The sequence below is a fragment of the Otolemur garnettii genome, unplaced genomic scaffold, assembly GCF_000181295.1.
Source record: "Otolemur garnettii isolate 467f Iridium unplaced genomic scaffold, OtoGar3 scaffold00129, whole genome shotgun sequence".
Taxonomy (NCBI): Eukaryota; Metazoa; Chordata; class Mammalia; order Primates; family Galagidae; genus Otolemur; species Otolemur garnettii.
The window spans coordinates 4,943,332-4,962,321 of NW_003852524.1; the positions used below are offsets into that span (position 1 = coordinate 4,943,332).

At 35.6% G+C, this 18,990-nt stretch overlaps 1 protein-coding gene across 2 annotated transcripts in view; it reads right to left on the reverse strand.

The window, feature by feature from the left end:
* Nucleotides 1-18,990, reverse strand: part of NDST4 (N-deacetylase and N-sulfotransferase 4) — a 280,730-nt gene that overhangs the window by 92,525 nt on the left and 169,215 nt on the right. For both annotated transcript variants that reach the window (XM_003798172.2, XM_023518192.1), the window contains 2 exons: nucleotides 5,399-5,584; nucleotides 3,296-3,424 (listed from right to left, as the gene is read on the reverse strand). In XM_003798172.2, the coding sequence (XP_003798220.1) occupies nucleotides 3,296-3,424; nucleotides 5,399-5,584 (315 nt within the window). The remainder of the gene's footprint in view (nucleotides 1-3,295; nucleotides 3,425-5,398; nucleotides 5,585-18,990) is intronic.

An 18,990-nucleotide genomic window follows, 5' to 3' on the forward strand; every position in this document is an offset into this window, starting at 1 on the left:
TCCAATAGATACCACAAAGAGCAAAGGACATAAGAGACTGCTCCAGATAATTACACACCAGCAAACTGGATAACCTGGAAAAAGTAGACAAATTCCTGGAAACATACAACCTACTAAGACCAAATCACAGAGACGCAGAAAATCTGAATAGTCCAATAATGAGTTAGTAGAATAAATGAGCAGTGAAATGTCTTCCAGCAAAGAATAGCTCAGGAGTTAGCTTCACTGGTGAATTTTACCAAACATTTTAAGAAGAATTAACACTAATTTTCTTCAAACTCTTCCAAAATATACAAGGGAAAACTTTCAAGCTCATTTTATGTGGCATTACCATGATCCCAAAGCTAGAAAAGGCTTCTATAAAAGAAAAAAAAAAAAAAGGAAAGAAGAAAAAATTAAAAAGCCAATATCTCTAAGGAACATGCAAAAATTTTCAACAAAATTACTAGCAAGATGAATTCAACAGTAAATGACAAGGACCATGCACTGTTATTAAGTGGGATTTATCTCTGGGATGCAAGAATGGCTCAACTTATGCCAATTGATAAATGTTATACATCACATTAACAGAATGTGGTGTATAAAAATCAAAGAATTAAAATCATAAAGAAAGTGCAAAAAAAGCATTTGGCAAACTGATATATTATTTTATGACAAAAACTTGTCAAATTAGGTGTAAAATGAATGTACCTCAACATGACAACGTCCACATATGACAATCCCTTAGTTAACATCATACTCAGTGAATGCTGAAATCTTTTCCTTTAGGATTATTAGCAAGATAATGATGCTTGCCCTCATTGTATCTGTTGAATATGAAAGTTCAAGCCAGAGCAATGAAGCAAGAGAAAGAAATAAAAGGCATCCAAATTAGAAGGGAATATATTTATTTTCCCTGTTTGCAGATGACATGATAATTTCTATAGACAACTCTAAATACTCTGTGAAAAAAATAGAATTAATAAATAAATTCAGTAAAGTTGTAGGACACAAAATAAACATACAAAAATCAGTAGTGTTTCTGTACCCTGCCAACTATCTATCTGAAAAAAGAAATCAAGGAAATAATCTTATTTACAATAGCATAAAAATATTTAGAAGTAAATTTGACAAAGGATCTTAAAGACCTGCGTACTGAAAGGTATAAAGCACTGATGAACAAACTTGAAAAAGATGCAAATAAATGAAAAGGCATTCTGTGTTTGTGGATTGGAAGAATTAATATTGTTAAAATATCCATACAACCCCGAAGGATCTACAAATGCAGTGCAATCACTATCAGAATTTCAATGATATGTTTCACAGAAATAGAAAACAACAACAACAACAACAACAACAACAAAAAAAAACAGTTTTAAAATCTGTATGGAGATCTGTCTGGAGGCATCATATTACCTGGCATCAAACGATATTACAAAGTTATAGTTATCAAAAAAGCATGGTACTGATGTAAAAATGTGAAATGTACACCAATGAAACAGAGTAGAAGTCTCAGAAATAAATTTATACAAAAGTTGCAAGAACACAAATGGAGGAAAGCATAGTCTCTTCTATAAACAGGTGTTGGGAGAACTGGGTATCCACATGCAGAAGACCAAATGGAACCTTTACTTCACATTATATTAAACCTTCAACTTAAAATAAATTAAATGCTTACATATAAGACATGAAACTATAAGACTACTAGAAAGAAAAATAGGCAAGAAACTTATGTTGGTTTGGGCATTCTTTTTTTTTAATATATAAACCCCAAAGCACAGGCAGCAAAAGAAAAAATAGACAAATGGAATTTCATCAAGTTAAAAGTCTTCTTCACAGAAAAGAAAACAATCAATAGAGTTAGGAGACAATCTATGGAACTGGAAAAAAACACTTGCAAACCATACATTTGCAAATGGTTTAATAACCAAAGCAAATAAAGAATTTAAACACCTCACTAGTAAGAAAATTACCCAATAAAAAATAAGCAAAAGCCCTAAAAAGATATTTCTCAAAGCAAGACATACAAATGAGTAACAAATATAGGAAAAAAGAAACCAAAATTACTTTGCATGTTAAAGTAAATTAATATACATATTAATTGCAAATTAAAATCACAATGAGAAAATACAATAGAAAAAAACAAACTTAAATTTCATACTTTTATTTAAATGTCCAATATCAAAAAGACAAAAGATAATAAGAATTGGGGACAGGGGAAAAGGGAATTCTTCTATACTATCGTTGGGAAAGAAAATTACTATAGCCATTATGGAAAACACTGTGGAGACTTTAATTTATCAAAAACTTAAAAATAGAATGGGCAGTGCCTGTGGCTCAAAGGGGTAGGGTACTAGCTCCAGAAATTAAAAATAGAACTGCCATATGACCCAGCAATCCCTCGACTGTGTTTTTTTCTAAAGGAATTGAAATTAGTATGCCCAAGAAATACTTCTAATCCCTTGCTCATTGTAGCATTATTCAAAACAGCCAAGTTACACAACATAAGTGTCCACTGGACACATAAAAATATGTGGTACATACACTTAGTGGAATACTATTCAGCCTTTAAAAAGAAGAAAATTTTGTCACTTGTGATAACATAGATGAACCCTGAGGACGTTATGCCAAGTGAATAAGGTAGGCATAAAAAGACAAATACTTTATGACCTCACTTATCTATGGAGTCTAAAAAGGATGAACTCACTCAAGCGGAGAGTAGAATGGTCGTTACCAGGGGCTGGGAGAAAAATTGGTCAAAGCACACAAAGTTTCTGTTGGATGTCTGAATAGGTTCTGGCTGTCTGCACAGCATGGTAACTACAATTAATAATAGGAGTTGTATACTTCAGAATTGCTTAGAGAGGAGATGTTACCACAAGGAAATGATAAGGATGTGAGGTGATAAATATGTTAATTAACTTAATTATTTTACGATGTGTGAATATATCAAAACATCAGGTTGTACAGCATAAATCTGTACATTTTTTATTTGTTAATTATCCCTTAATAAAATGGAGGGAAAAAATATTCGCTTGAAGAAAATAACAATGGAAGACTATGTCTTTTACTGCTAGAAATGAACTTTTCATCAACCACATTGCAAAGTAAACCCCACGACTTTCTAATCAGATCTGCCAAAATGGTAAGTTACCCCCACATCAAATTTTATCAAGAAAAAGATCTGCAATGTAGATTTACATGCACTGTCCATAAAGATGTGCTGTTAATAAAGAAAATAAAGATGATTTAGTTGTTTTTAAAAAAACACATTCGAAAAAACTGATTTTATTGGATGCATAAATAGAATACATACTGGGTTTAGAAGGATTGTGAGGAAAAGTTCACCTCCTCTGATACTTTTATCCAATTCTTGGGGTCCTCCTGGATACTCTTGGTAGAAAATAGTGTGGGTGAATAAACCACAGGTCTGTCGAGGGAGGACCTGAGGAAAGGGGGAAAAGAGCACATTGATATGATTTAGTTAAGAATTTCACCAGTTTCATGACATCAGAGTCTGCAAGTGATCATTTCCTGTCAGAATTCTTTGGTTGTTAAGGTCAAAATCTTACTGAAAACAACAGCTAATATTGGTATAATTATGTAAATATTAAGGAAGTTGCCAAATCAAAGATATAGAGCATAGTCATTTAAACAATTTTTGCTGAGTTTCATAAATCTAACCCAACACTTGATTTACATTAAAGGATTGATAAAAATAAATACATGAGGCCTTCTTAGGGTATATTGCATTAAAGAATGGAGATTCTTCAAGGTCTTTTTCCTGCTGGTATTCCATCTCTCTGCTGGAATATCACCTGCTGTTTGCAGGTACTCAAGTTCTGGGATTCAGCGCCCGCCATCAAGTTTTCATTATCCCTTTCACATCATGTCTGTGTTTACTCTGAGTTTAAATCTTATCCCAGTAGGAGCAAATTATCTAATGCTTGATTCTGGTATGTTTTCTGGTTATTTCTTTTATAAGTTCGAATGGTTAGCAGAGAAAACAATTAAGTCAATTAAGTAATATTATTCTAAAACCTTATTTTAAATAACAAATGACTTATAACCTAGTAGGAAAATGCCTCTGATTGTACAGGGAAGCTATATTTTTTTGAATTCTTTGCTTAATTGGCATTATAGTTTTTATGAAATTTGAGGTCAATGCATTCATGTAATATTGCTATTTGATAGTCATGCAATTTAATAAGAAATTATGGTACTTCTACTTTGATTTGAAATTATATAAGTAGTGCTATTCAAACCTTCTAGATTTCTATGGACATCAATGCTATTATTTGCATTACCAATAGCTTCATTTAAATCTGAGGTTTCTCTAGGTACCAATTTTTAATAGAATAAAGTTTTATGATTAATGAACATGGAGTCCTACTCTGGTTAGGCACGTGCACATTTTATTAAGTTGTAGATACTGATTAGATAAATAACAGCACTGTGAATGATAGATTGGTAAGGCATAAATATTTAAAGGAGAGAGAACAATATGTAAATGATTGCTCTCCACATGATTTAAATCTTTGGAAGTAAAGATGAACATTTGAAAATAAAGTATTCTATCTCAAAGTATAAAATACAATTTTTTATTTCAATGAATGATTATAAATTCTCATCTAAGACCCATTTGGGTTTGTTCTCATTTACAGGATATAATACATCATTCATATATCGCATTATTATTTTTTAAATTAATATATCTGAGAAGAAAACATATATGCCTCCTTTTGAGGTATGTAGGAAGTAGATCAAAGAGTAGTATCCTGACTTGAGTGCCTGAAAGTCAAAATAACCAGAGTAGATAAATTTAACTCTCAGATGTTATTTATTTCTTTTTGTCTGTTAATAGAGTAGCAATTTAGGAGGAGTTTTCTTGATCCATGGAAGCTTACATTGCCTATAAAACACTCAATAAAACCACTGAACCAAATGTCTACAGGGTGCCAAAAATGTATACACATTTTAAGATAGGGACAAACTGTATTAAAATTTCAAGTCACATTTTACTTCACCAATTACAAGAAGTGCTCAGAGATAACTTGTATTAATTTTTTGTTATCAGTATATATTAAACATTATGCTTGTAATTCAATCATTCCCTTTCTTAAAATGTATATACATTTTTGGGCACCCTCTATATACTGAAAAATAAGATTTCAATCTGAAACGGCAATGGATAATATATACAAAACTCATTCCCATTAGTTTCAGCTCTTTTTGGACTTGCCAAAGCCACCCCACAGCTGAGGAAAGAAGCCTATAGTCCAACAATGTACTCAGTGTGGCCAGTCACCCCCAGGGTATGTTGGGAATTCTGATAGTCAGGTAAAAGGAGGATCTGATACATCCTTGGTGGTCATTGTGCTCTGTCTTTATTCAGCACAAAACAGACATGTGCACTCACCATGATGCCATTATGAATGAAGCCCTTTCTGTACCGTGCAGGTTTCAAATGTGGATACTCTTCAGTGCTGGTGACCTGGATATCCCAGACCTTCTTCCAAGCTGCATACAGCTGGATATGAACCGGGTAGACCCCTGAGTGGTGCGGGGCCACAGCATAGCCCATGTTGATTGGAATTCCATGTTCCTGAAAGAAAGCAAAAACAACACCATGATGGAGTGCAGCCAATTCATTCAAATAGGTCCCACAAACATCTATTTAGAATACATTGAATTCTATGCTAAGTATGAGAAAAAAAAAAAACAAAAACTAGAAGTGGAGTTTTTAATCTTTCAGCAGCTCATAATCTTACGGCACTCTGATGGTATAACAGGTATAGTAATTACCTTGAGCATGTGCTGTGTGGGTGAAATTAATTCTGAATTTTGAACACAGAAAGTTTGGGGGGGAATATAGGAACTGAACTTGGCCCTTCCTTAGATAGATATGGGGAAAATTAAAAAGGTTTCATTTGAGCAAGTGCCCAAAGACAGAGAATGAAAGAGCACATGGTGTGTGTGTGTGCGTGTGTCTGTGGTGCCAAAGAAAATCAGAAACGTAAGTATGAACCACAAAGTGATTAGCTTTTACAGTTAAAGTGAAGGATTTGGAGTTAAGTCTACTTGAACAGTGTAGATAAGGAAGCTGTCAGAGCACGGACTAAGATCTGTTCCAAATTTTAAGAGAAAAAATCTAGTGACATGTTAAAATAAACTGTAAGGGGAGAAAATTAATCAAGGCTGTGAATTAGAAAACTATTTACATAGTGAAGATTAGGTGTAGATGGGTAACTAGATTAGTTGTTAGGGAAAACAGAAATTAAGGCTATATAAGATCCAGCGAGGGTAAAGGGAAGACAAAGGTTAACATTCTTCTGATGGTTTTGAACTTCAGCAACTCAATTTATTTTTATAAAATCTACACTTTACTATAAGATGCTTACCTTGGGTAAACTGTCAACTCTAAAGGGAAAAAAGGTATAAATTTGGAAGAGAAATATAAAAAAAGTCAATGAATGGTATTATATTGCTGGGTCCATGAAATAGATCTGCAGTGCTCTAATTTCTGCCTCTTCATATCTCTCCCTTTAAATGCTTATCTGCTTTACAAAGACTCCTTGTAGGATTGAATCTCATCAATTGAGGTTATAAACGACAATGTACAGTCATATATGGAGCTGATTGAATCAATAAACAGAACACAAAAGTGTTGACTTGACAATTGCCATTTATATTTTCTATTACCTGGTACACAGCATAGAAAAAGAATTCAGCCTGGCATAATAAGGAAGCAGTAAATGGATCACACATCTGCAACGTCTGTGTCATTCAACGTGCTCAGCTCAGAAGAGGGGCCCTAAATATTTCACGGGTCTCCATCATTCTTCCTTTTCTGTAATGACCCCCATTGTATAGTCAAATTCGCCTCTTTCACCGAGACTACTTGTGTTCTCTAGCATCTATTACAATAAATGACTCTGTAGAAAGACTGAATTATGAAATCGATATTGTAAAATGAGCTGGAGTCTTTTGCTAGGCACCAGGGAAAACTCATTTCTTGGTGTATGCAGAAGAAAAATACTTTCCCCAAAAGCTTATATTTTCAATACAAGGCAATGGTGGAAAATTCCAGTAATAAAAGTACTTAGAAAATACCACAAAGGGGCAGACAACAGCTATTACCATGACACGTCAAGAGGATAGGTGTACTGGGAAAAAAAAGCTTTACTTTCTGGGTTGGTCCATGCGGCCCAGGGAATGGTCACAAAAATGCTCTGAAGATGAACAATTACCCAGTAGCCAAGATAGTGCAAGCCTGTGGATGCACTGGGTGTGATGTAGAGACTGACCTCCTCCTAAGAGAAATCTAGGGTCAGAGGTATTTGAACTCCTGTGTCTAGTAAACAGGATCACCTTTCTATTGCCTAGAGAGGTAACCATGATTTATAGGAAAAGGAAACAAAGACTTTTTTTGTCCTCTGTCAAGTAATTCATAATAAGGTTTATAAGTCTCATTCCATACTTTGAAAATAACAAAATCAATAGTATACAAATCTAAACAGTCTTTCCTAATCACTGTGTTAGTCCTTATTTTCAATGACTGTGTAATATTTTATTCCAAATAAGGGGCCTAGACTGCTAGACAAATAAATGTCCTAGAAACAAATTGAGGAAAAATAAAATCAGTGAAAAAAATTGAAATATCAAACAACTATCTCTCATCAGGAAAAAAAAAATCACTTTTGACACATAGTAAAATAAACTGTAGAACTTTCATAAAAACCAGAAGGTAAAAAAGCAATTGATTTGGTGAGTAGGAAGGAAGGGGCAGTAAAAAGATTTCATTATATTTATTGATTTCTGGGGGCTGGATTATGACCTTACATAAAGTCATCATATCGCATTGGCATTATAGCTCAATCAAAATAATTATGAGTTCATGCTTTTTCAATGTAAATGATAATGCAAAATGAAAAGTAATTCTCTAGTAACTCCTTTCCTGTTATCCAGCGACTTGCTGAACTGGAAACTTTCATTCTTTGCTGTCCAGGGCTTAAAACTCCACAGTGCCTTGGTCTAGAAAAACATGAACTAAGCAGCATATTTACACAAGACCATAAAAATTAGAAAATTTGCAAGATGTTCTAATGTAAGTGTGAGGTACACTTAAAATTCTATGGAAATACACATAAATGACAGAAAATAAATAAATTCAAATATAGTTTTTATTATTTTTTAGAACAATGTGTCCTAGGGGATCTAGGAATTCCACATTCCATATACATATTATATGTATAATATGACATACCACCACAAATGTTTACAGGGCAATTTGACTTGACTTAATTCCTTCAGTTACATTAAATCCCACTTGGTTGGGATGTGAGATACTATGGTAATTAGACTATACGGAAAGGGGCCACTGTTTTCTTAAAAATTAGAATGAAATAAAATGAGTTTAGCACTTAAATTCTAACAGCAAATGAAATGATGTCATTTAGGTTTTCTTTCATAATTTCTACTGGACATATATCTCCTTGTAATTGCTTAGTACTCAATATTTATGCTGTATTTCTATATTTATATCTAATGTCTAATGTGACCCTCATAATAGTCCTGTGAGGAGAACTGGATGTTATTCATAAAATGTGGGGAAAAAAGGCTTAGAGAAGGCATATGACTTTTTTGGGTTCACAATGCCAGAGTTAGAATTGTACCCACATACTCTAAAGTTATAATCTTTACTTCTGCTTTTCCACTAAGTTGATTCTACTGTGACCCCACAGTTAAGAACTGAAAGTACTTTACTTATAATGGGAATTGACTATATATATACACACACATATATATGTATATATATTTTTTTCTGAACTTGAATTAATGTCTGCTTTTTTTTTTAATTTGGAGAGGTCATAAAGCAAAAGTACATACATCTGAAACATCTTAAACTCCTCTGAAGTTATTATTATTATTGACACATGGTTTCACTCTTTTACCAAACCTGGGCTCATGCAATTCTCCTGTCTCAGCCTCTCTTATACCTGGAACTACAGATACACACTGCCACACCCAGCTAATTTTTCTTTCTTCATTCTTTCTTTTTTTTTTTAGAGATGCAGGTCTCACTCCTTCTCAAGTTGTGAAACTATCATTTTTAATGAAAATGAGGTTCAGCCAATTAGAAGTACTCCAGACAAATGTCAAAAGGTGGTAGTGAGCCAGAGGTTAAATTCTGGCAACTCCTAGCTTCTGTTGTTGGCATGTGAGAATGTGAAGACAAGAGGCTTTTCTGCAGCAATAATTGGTGGCCATTCACAGGCAGCAGTAGAGGCTTATTGCTTGTCAGCGCTTTCGTGGCAGCCTTAGAGATGGTAGCTCCCCTAGGGAACCAGTTCTGTATCACCCCGTGAATCCCTGTAGAAGTGCAGCCCCAGATCTGCTCCATCAGCCCTTCCAAAGTTTTTGGAAAGAATGAAAATTTTCCCTGTTTAAAATAACTTAAAATGGCTTCTGTTTCCAGTTTGGAAACCTGACTGATAGAGTTGGTCTTTGCTCCTTTCTAATAAACATAAAATGTTTAAGAGGTTCATGTGAGAGGTGTGGTAGTTTAAATCTAGGAGAACAAGAATTTTGTAAAGTACTGCTCAGATTTTTCTAATGAAACTAATTGATATGTGGCAAACACCTATGTCTAGCTGGACACTATCCTGGTATATCTATGACTATTAAATCTTATGCATTGAGCACCCTGTGGTTATTTTATAAGAAATAAATAACAGACTATAGTCTATTTAAATAATAAATACCAAATGAACATCAAAACTTTTCAATTCAACTATATTTGAAAATTATCTATGAGTTTATGATTTATATAAAGCACTCTGGTAAGCAGTGGGGGACACTGGGTATAAGACATGGCCTCTGACTTGATGAAATTTGAAATCTGGAGACAACAGTAGAAATTATTTAGATAGATTCATGTTAATTCTCATTGAGTTTTGATCGAGAGTATTTGATTTTGAAAATAATATTACAATTTTTAACTCTTAACACTTTTATATTGGGAAAAAATGATGTCCTTGATGTGAACATCAGTGGACTAGAAAAAATCTGCCAGCATTATAATCCTAAGGGATGAAGTGAAAGGTGCAGGCAGCTCCTACACACAAATCACTCTTCTCTGAAGCAGCATTGTGAAATCACAGAGAAGCAATATGAGACACTCAGTATAGAAGTAAAGGTGATGGGGAGATACATATAACAAGCTCAGAGAACACTCTGTGTACAGTAGGAGGATAGAGTGCTGAAGCTCCACTCTTGTTCTACTGGTAGAGAAAAATGACTGTTAGTCAGCTCTTAGTACCCCTACAGTCCTACCTTAACTGGTAGGACTGGGCAGCTGCCTGGAGTCATGCAGAGCTACTGTACCAGGCAACAGTTATGGTGACAATGGGGCAGCAGCTAATGCCATCCTGAGCTCTTGGAACACTGCGCCAGGTATGCATATGACTGGGGAGAGCATGGACTGATTTGTGGCTTCCCTGAGCCATACCCTGTGGCTTGAAGCACTTCCCCACTAAAGTGCATTGAGAGCTGAACATGGGGGTTGACCAGGGCATGGCAGGCTTTGATCTGAAAGGATTTAGGTGCTCACATTAGTAGATCCTGGGTGTTCCTTTACTATGGAGAACTTTGTGGTCCCTGGGCCCGTTGAACCAACCTCAACCCACCTGACCTGGCATCTATGGTGTCCCTATGCCTGCTAAACAGCCTGCCTGTCACTTGCTTGGCCAGATTCTGCCCTCCAGGCCCCAATTTCCTCTTGCCTGCTTGACCTTGACTCCATCTTCCACATAGGAACAGCCCTGTTGTTTGCACAGCTGTTCTTCTGGCTCAGAGGTCCTGCTCAAAAATTCTTCTTCTGGATGCTCCTCCATCTTGGTTCTGAAGCTCTCATGCCAGAGACCTGAGGATTCACCTCTGTGAACCTCCAGAACTCCAACAGGCCCAAGACACCATCCCTAAGTCTTCAGGACTTCACCTGGACCCCAAGACATGATCCTAGAGCCCATACCAGCAAGCATGGCTAGAAGAGCTGCTCCAAAGTCCAACATCCTCCCCAGGAACCCCATCCTCAAGTCACCAGTATACTGAGTCTGGCTTGGAGCAACCCCCCACAGACTGGAAACCCATAACAACATCATATGGCTGCTGCTATTACAACTCTGTGGGAAGATCCTGAGAAGAGCAATCCCTACAAGACTGGCTTCAGTGGAGAAGGTTTCACCCAGGTCCCAGTCTGAACATTCTACAACTATATGGTAAGCAACTCAATCAGCATTCTGCATTAGCCTGAGCAGAAGCCATCACAGTTGAACAAAACAAATCAGAACAGCTGCATTACAAGCTCCTAGTACAAAAATACCTCATCTTTGCCAACTCAACATTTCAGAGATGGGAGGGTGCCATCTAAGTTACTTCCCTTACTTTAAAGAAGCAGGAGAGTTACTAGCAGAATCAGGAGTCCTGCAAACCTCTTAGCCCCAGATTGATAAAAAAAAGGTCTCAGATAAGAAGAAACCAGCAAAAGAATCTCCACAACATGAAAAACCAAAACAGACCCACACCCTAAGGGATCACAATGGAGCTACAGTAGTGGACTCCAACTACAAGGAAATTGTTGAAATATCAGAAATGAAATTAAGAGTATGGGTGGCAAATAGGATGAATGGAATTGAAGAAAAATTTAAAAACCAATCAAAAGAAGCCCAGAAAATGTTTCAAGAAATTAATGAAAAAGTTACTAAAGAACGTGACAAAAGGAAGGATATAATGGAACTCAAGAAATGAAAGTGTCATTCAGGAATTTTCAAAACATAGCAGAAAGTTTCAGCAACAGATTAAACCAAGGAGAAGAAAGAATCTCAGAGCTTGAAGATAAGGCTCTTGAACTAACTCAATCATTTAAAGAGGTAGAAAAAAAGAATAACAATGATAGAGCAATTACTTAGAGATATATAGAACTATAAGAAGTGAACAAACATATAAATTACAAGTATCCCTGAGGGAAAAGAAGAAAATGCCAAAAGCATGGAAAATCTATTTGAATCTATTTGAGGGAATTATTGCAGAAAGCTTTCCCAGTATCACCAGATATTCACACAATAAGGTACAAGAGGGTCATCAGATTCTGGCAAGATTCATAGCAAACGGGACATCTCCATACACTTAATATGCAACCCAGCCAAAGTCAAAATGAAAGAGACAGTTCTACAAGCACCTAGATGTAAGCAACAATTGACCTACAAGGGAAATTCCATCAGGATAACAGTATATTTCTCAGTAGAAACTTTACAATCCAGAAGGTAATGGACTCGCATTTTCAATATTCTGAAATAGAACAACTGCTTATCCAGAATTTTGTATTCTACAAAAGTTTTTTCTTAGACCATGGTAGAATAAAAACAGAAATTGGCTCCAATGAAAACACTCAATTTTACACAAAGTCATGAAAATTAAACAATTTACAGCTGAATGATTATGAGGTAAGGAGGAAATTCAGATGGAAATTATATTATTCTTCAAATTAAATGAAAAAGAGGATGCAAGTTATAAAAAAAATTGAATTTCAGCAAAAATATCTCTAAAAGCAAAGTTCATAGTTTAAAATGCCTACATCAAAAATAAAGAAATAAAATAAATAAAAAAAGAAAGATCACAAATCAACAATATAACGAATTCTCTCAAGGAATTAGAAAAGGAAGAGCAAACCAATGCCAAACCCAGCAGAGGAAAAGAATTAACTAAGGTCAGAGCAGAATTAAGTGAAATCATTAATCAAAGCATTATACAGAAGATTAATGAAACAAAAGTTGGTTCTCTGAAAAGATAAACAAAATTGACAGATTTCTTGCTCAATTAATCAAAAACAGGAAAGAAATCACAATTGTCAGCTCAATTAGAAATGAGATATTACTTCTGATACTGTGGAAATACAAAAAATCATCTCTGAATATATAAAAATCTCCATGAACAAAAGCTGAAAAAATGTTTAAAAAATGGACAAGTGAGATATCACTTAAATTCAATGAGAATAATTTTTATTAAAAAACCCCAAAGACGCAGTGGCGCCCACTCAAAGGAGTAGGCCCCATATGACAGAGGTTGTGGGGTCAAACCCAGCCCCGGCAAAAAAAAAAAAAAAGAAAAACCCCAAACAACAGATGCTAGCATGGATATGGAAAGAAAGAAAACTTCTACACTGTTGATAGGACTGCAAACTAATACAACCTCTAGAGAAAGTAGTATAGAACCAAAAATAGACCTACCATTTGATCCAGCAGTTCACTATTAGGTATTTACCAAGTGGACAAAAAGTTATTTTATCAAAAAAACACTTGTAATTGAATGTTTCAGCACAATTCACAATCTCAAAGATGTGGAATCAATCCAAATGCTCATCAATATATGAGTGGATTAAAACAATGTGATATGTGTATGCTATAGAGCATTACATAGCCATAAAAAAAAAAGATGAACTAATACCTTTTGTAACAACCTGGCTGGAACTGGAGACCATTCTTTTAAGTGAAATATCACACAAATGAAAAAACAAATAGGACATGTTCTCAGTATTAAATTAAAACTAATTAATTAACACTCATGTGCTTATATAGAAGTAAAACTCAAGAGAATCAAGCAGGGGTGGTGGTGGGGTGGGTAAAATAACACCTACCAGGCACCATGCACACTATCTGGGTAATGAGCCTATTTATAATTTTGACTAAAACTGTACAAAAACTATTCATGTACTCAAAACATTTGATCCCTCTTAATATTCTAAAATTTAAAAAAAGTAAAAAAGAAAGTATCATCCAACTAACACTGTATTAGTAGATATGGGAGTTAAAGTTTAAAAATTGATCTGGAAATGTGCAGGTTTAAAGTTCCTCAGGATTTTATTATTAATTGGGTACATGTAATTCTACATAATAAATTATGACTAAGAAATATTTGCTAAGAGTAGAATATGGAGAATTGCTACTTCTGTATTTCAGTGATAAGTTTTGATGTGGTCGAATGAGCAAGACTTGGGCTCAATGACATCTTATTGTTGAATTTTTTCTATAACCCAAAATAATCAAAAAGAACTTAGATTCAGCGTTAAATAAAGTCCTAGTACTTCCAAGAATGATTTTCATGGATTTTGATAATAATTAATAAGTCTGAAGTTTACAATCAAAAGGATAATAAGCTCATAATATACTGAAGGAATAAACTACTCCAGAAAAATAGCTATTATAAAAGAAAAAAGGAAGACCTTAAATCAGTTTGTTTTTGTTTTAAATATGAGCAAAATGGATACACACATGCACATACACAGATAAGCTAAAAAAAAGATAGCATTGTTAGATCCAATGTATTTCCCATAAAATTCATATTAAAAATAAACTTGGATATTTAATCATAACCTAAAATCTTAAAAATAAGACAAATGAGTATATACTCATATATTTAAATATACATTGACATGTAAGAATAATTTTAAATGGTATATTTCTACTCCACTCTATATTTGCATTTTTATGATCAGTGTTCCATCAGAAATAACAACCTAATCATGTAATTCACCAGGATAAACTCATCCAATGGTTACTTGTTGTGTTCAGGTTCATATCAAAACTACTTAACTTCACCCTCCTGATCAGTATTTATTTCCTCTGGGACACATTCTCTGATTATATTCTCCCATCATAGATGACATTTGGTCAGATAAAATTGGGCCCTCACAGTCTCTGTGAATATCTATCTCCATAATGACGACTTTCTCTAGTGCATTTGAATATCCCTACAAAGGGAACCTTATCCCTTTGTGTGTAGAGGTTCTTTCTCATATTATCATCACTGATCTCACTGCATGGAATATAGTAAGTAAGTAACAAAACTTTTATTGTTCCAAACAGTATAACTTGGACTCTGGAGACAGAGTGGGTGGCTTTGAACTAGAGCTTTGCCATTTCTTAGTTATATAACCTTGAGAGATTTACTTTTCTCTGCCTCATCTATAAAATGAGGTTAATAATATTAAGGGATTAAATAATAAAAGGAACAAATGAGTTAATATTTATAATGATTAAAATAGTGCCTATGAAGTCATAAGCTCTATTTAAGTGTTTATTTGTATACTACGTACATAATTTGAAGAAAATATCAGCTTTGGAAAACGCAAATGCAAGGACTACAAGCTTTAGCCAAGGACAACTACCAAAGCTTGAAGCAGAGAAGAGATTTAGACTAACAGCAAAATGCATGCCAAGTCTTAAATCCCCTAGTGATGGGACAGAGGGTAAAATCATAAGTAATAGCGGCCAGTCTGGTACAGCTAACTCCTCTTTCCACACTTCTCTATATCCTAGGTGCCAGAGTGTAGGCAGTATTTTGATAGGTTCCCTTGATTTCTTGCTTTCTGTTGAATTTGACAAATGGAGAATTCTGGAAAGAGATCAGAGGGAAGAAACAGTGACTGACATTTATTCCCTTACCTCCCTCAATGCTAAAATCCTCTTGTGCTGTCGGACTCTTATAACCAAAGGTTAAAACAATGGCCAAAGAGCCCTTCTTCCAACACCTACAAAATACACCACCATTCTCTCCATCTCATTACTGGTTACCTCCTTTTCCCATTGCTCCTTCAAGCCTTGGGATTTCATAACTTCCTTACCTCCATATGACTAGGCCTAAGATATTACTTGGCATTTCTCTATACCCTATGTATTCCTTTGTGAATAATCTGTTTATTAAATCCTCTGCAAATGCACTGTCATTTCTAATCTCATGGTACCTGATATGCTACAGATAGTTATTGTAAATTCTCTCTTAAATCCCAAGGGTCACAGGTTAACACTGTGGTGAAACCATGTAATATAGGTAATGTAAAGAAAGGGAACAGACATACCGTCTTGAAAAAACAGTGCTTCAATGGGTTGATTTTGATGACCATAAAACTTTGGTCCAAGCACACTTTGCAGCCCTTCTTTGTAAAGGTAACCACATGCTAAAAATTAGCAAAGGGATCTGTAGGTATCATATGTAGAAGCAGACAACCTTTCTAGAGGCAGAAAGAACTGTAGTGCTACATTGTTGGTTTTTTTTTTTTTTTTTTTTTTTTGTCAGTCCCTGGCAGATATTTTTCAGAAGAGCAGACATAGCACACAGAACCAGAGAATTAAAGAAGAAAAATAAGGGAGCAGAGGACTGGGCCCACAGACACACTGGAGTGATTTCCTGGATCTCACACAAATAGCTGGAGAGAAATTTGAAGAATGGATGGAGGTGTCAACCCAGGCAGGGAAGAGAGCCAGACAAATGTCATTTTCTTTGTTATGATCTTATATTTGTACTTCAGAAGATATGGCTTATCAAAAACAGCCTGCGATATATTTGAGATGGTTTTATGTCTGCAGTGCTTAGCAGATTTTGAAGTAAATGATAAAATAAAAATATTAAATACATGTATCATAGGTGTTTAATAAATTTGTATACATGGAAAGGTACATGAAATAATGGCTGCATAAATGAATGCACTTATAGTCAAAAGATAATGCATTTAACAGTACCCTGTTGGACTTAAAAAGTATTGATTTGTCCTCTTAAATGCACAACTTCTAGGGAGGAACACTGATGTTAAAGAAAATAGATTTCATTATCTATTTTTCCTTTTAATAAGGACTTAGAATCATACTGTCAACTTTTGAAAATGATCCTAAAATCATTGATTTTCCACTGTGTTTTGGGGACTGAAATTGTCTTCTGTTTTCATAAGTGATAAAAGCAATAACTGTGTGACCCTGGAAATTGGCTGGGTCAATCTTGACACTTTTTGGACTGAAGCCTAGTAAATGGTGACAAATCTCTGGAGGGCTCTGTGTTACAAATGGATTTTTTCTTTTGAAAAAGAAATAGCACAGCAATGGCATTGCTTCTACAGTGTTGAACTTTCCAGTCCTAAGTAGAGCTATTTTGGGCAATTGAGACACATCTCTTTAATATTCTTGACCCCACTGAAGGTCTACTTTGCTACTTAAAGAGAACTAACAGAACTAAGCAAGTCTTCATCCACATTGGATACAATGTGCTATTTCAGTTGCATTGCTAACTTTTTGTGTTCTGGCATCTTATTTTGTTACTGTCATGCTGGAGTGGCAGCTATAGTAATCGGAGCATATGGAAGTTCTCTTCTAGTTAATGCTTTTTTTTTTCAGTGAAATAAGAAGCAAGACCATAAGCTGAAAGTGTGGATGGGACAATTTATATAGTTGTTTGAGAAGAGAGCAAAAGGTCTGAAACTGTAATCAGCCTTACAGTTGACCCCCTCCCTAAGTTATGTTTTATTCTTTCCCCAATTCCTCAGATTTTCAGACTGCTCCACCCTAATGAGCAGAACATTGTAATCTTTCTTTTTAACTAATTTCTCCACAGGACTTCTGGATCACCATCCATCACCAACAGCTGACTCTTGAATCAGACTACATGCAAACCCCATGACTTTAACCCCCACACAGCCTGACCCACATTCTACAGCACAATATAAAAGCCAGTAAGTGGCCACGCAGATGGATTTGAGAAATATGTCCCACTGTCTGGCTGACATCAATAGCAATAAAACCTTTTCTTCTCTGAAAATACTCATTGTCTCAGTAATTGCCTTTCTGTGAAGTGAGCAACTGAACCTAGGCCAGACACAGGTGGGGTTCAGTAACAGAATTTGGTGCTGAGACTTAGATTGCATTGCTCATGGTTTGGTGGCTCCAGAGTGAGGAGAGACTGAACACCTGTCCAGCAGCTGCTCAGCTGTATTTTGGCCTAGGTTGGTTGGGACAATCCTGCTGGCTTGGTTGTCACTGGCCTTGGATACATTCTGACTGTTATGGAAGAACGGATCTCTTGATTTTGGCGTTTGCCTCCTGACAGGTGAGTTCTATTCAAAGATACTGTGTGGGGGTGATACTGGACAAGGTGGCACCAAGACCGGCCACCTTGTCCCTGGACCTGTTGCTGTTACGGTGAATGGAGGAATTTGCTGGACACAGCTAGCAGGGAAGACACTGGTGCTGTGCCATCCCCCCATATGGACTTCTGGCAGGTCAATTCCTCCAGTGCATCCCTAATTGGTCTGTTTTCAAAACTTGCTCCTGATTGGTCTGTTTTCAAAACCTGCTCCTGATTGGTCTATTTTCAGCACCCAAAAGCTCATTGGACAATTGCCCCTATATAAGTCCTTAAGCAGAGAGCCCAAACTCAGACCTCTGAGAGAGAGCAGGAGAGCAAGGAGGTTTAGCTCTTTGTGAGCTGTAACACTTGTATCACTGCTGATCTTGCTCTGCAAGAAGGTTTGACTCTTTGTAAGAACTGTAACACTTGTATTACTGCTGATCCTGCTCTGCAAGGAGGTTTGGCTCTTTGTGAGAGCTGTAACACTTGTTGAATAAAAACTAATAAAACCTAACCTACTGCTGATCCTGTGGTCCGTCGCTTCATTCATCGAATCGCTGAGATCAAGAACCTGAAAGTCCGGTATCAGGGGGAACATCCCTCTCAGTTTGGGGAATTCCTCAGTAATTGCCATTTATTTAGGACTGGAGAGTGGGAACTCACCCAATTGGTTTGATTTCCCACTTCCCAGGCTTATTTGTTGAAACTACAGTATAGATATGAAGCTATGAAGAAGAAGAAAATGATAATTGTTCTATAATATTGTTTGCCTCTGGTACTCTCCTGAGTCTGGAGAAGCTTGACCTCTCACTGGGTCATTAAACTGTAATACCATCCTTCAATTAGATTTGTCATTTTACTAGAAAATGGGATAAAATCTCCTATGCTCAATATTTTATGTTTCTTTTTCAAAACAAGTCAAACCAGATTACATGTGAAATTTTAGTACAACAGACAGAGGCCTCTAAGAAGGTTAAGGAAAAGAAATATAAACCTGGGTAGCACCTGTGGCTCAGTTGGTAAGGCACTGGCCCCCTATATGGAGGGTGGCGGGTTCAAACC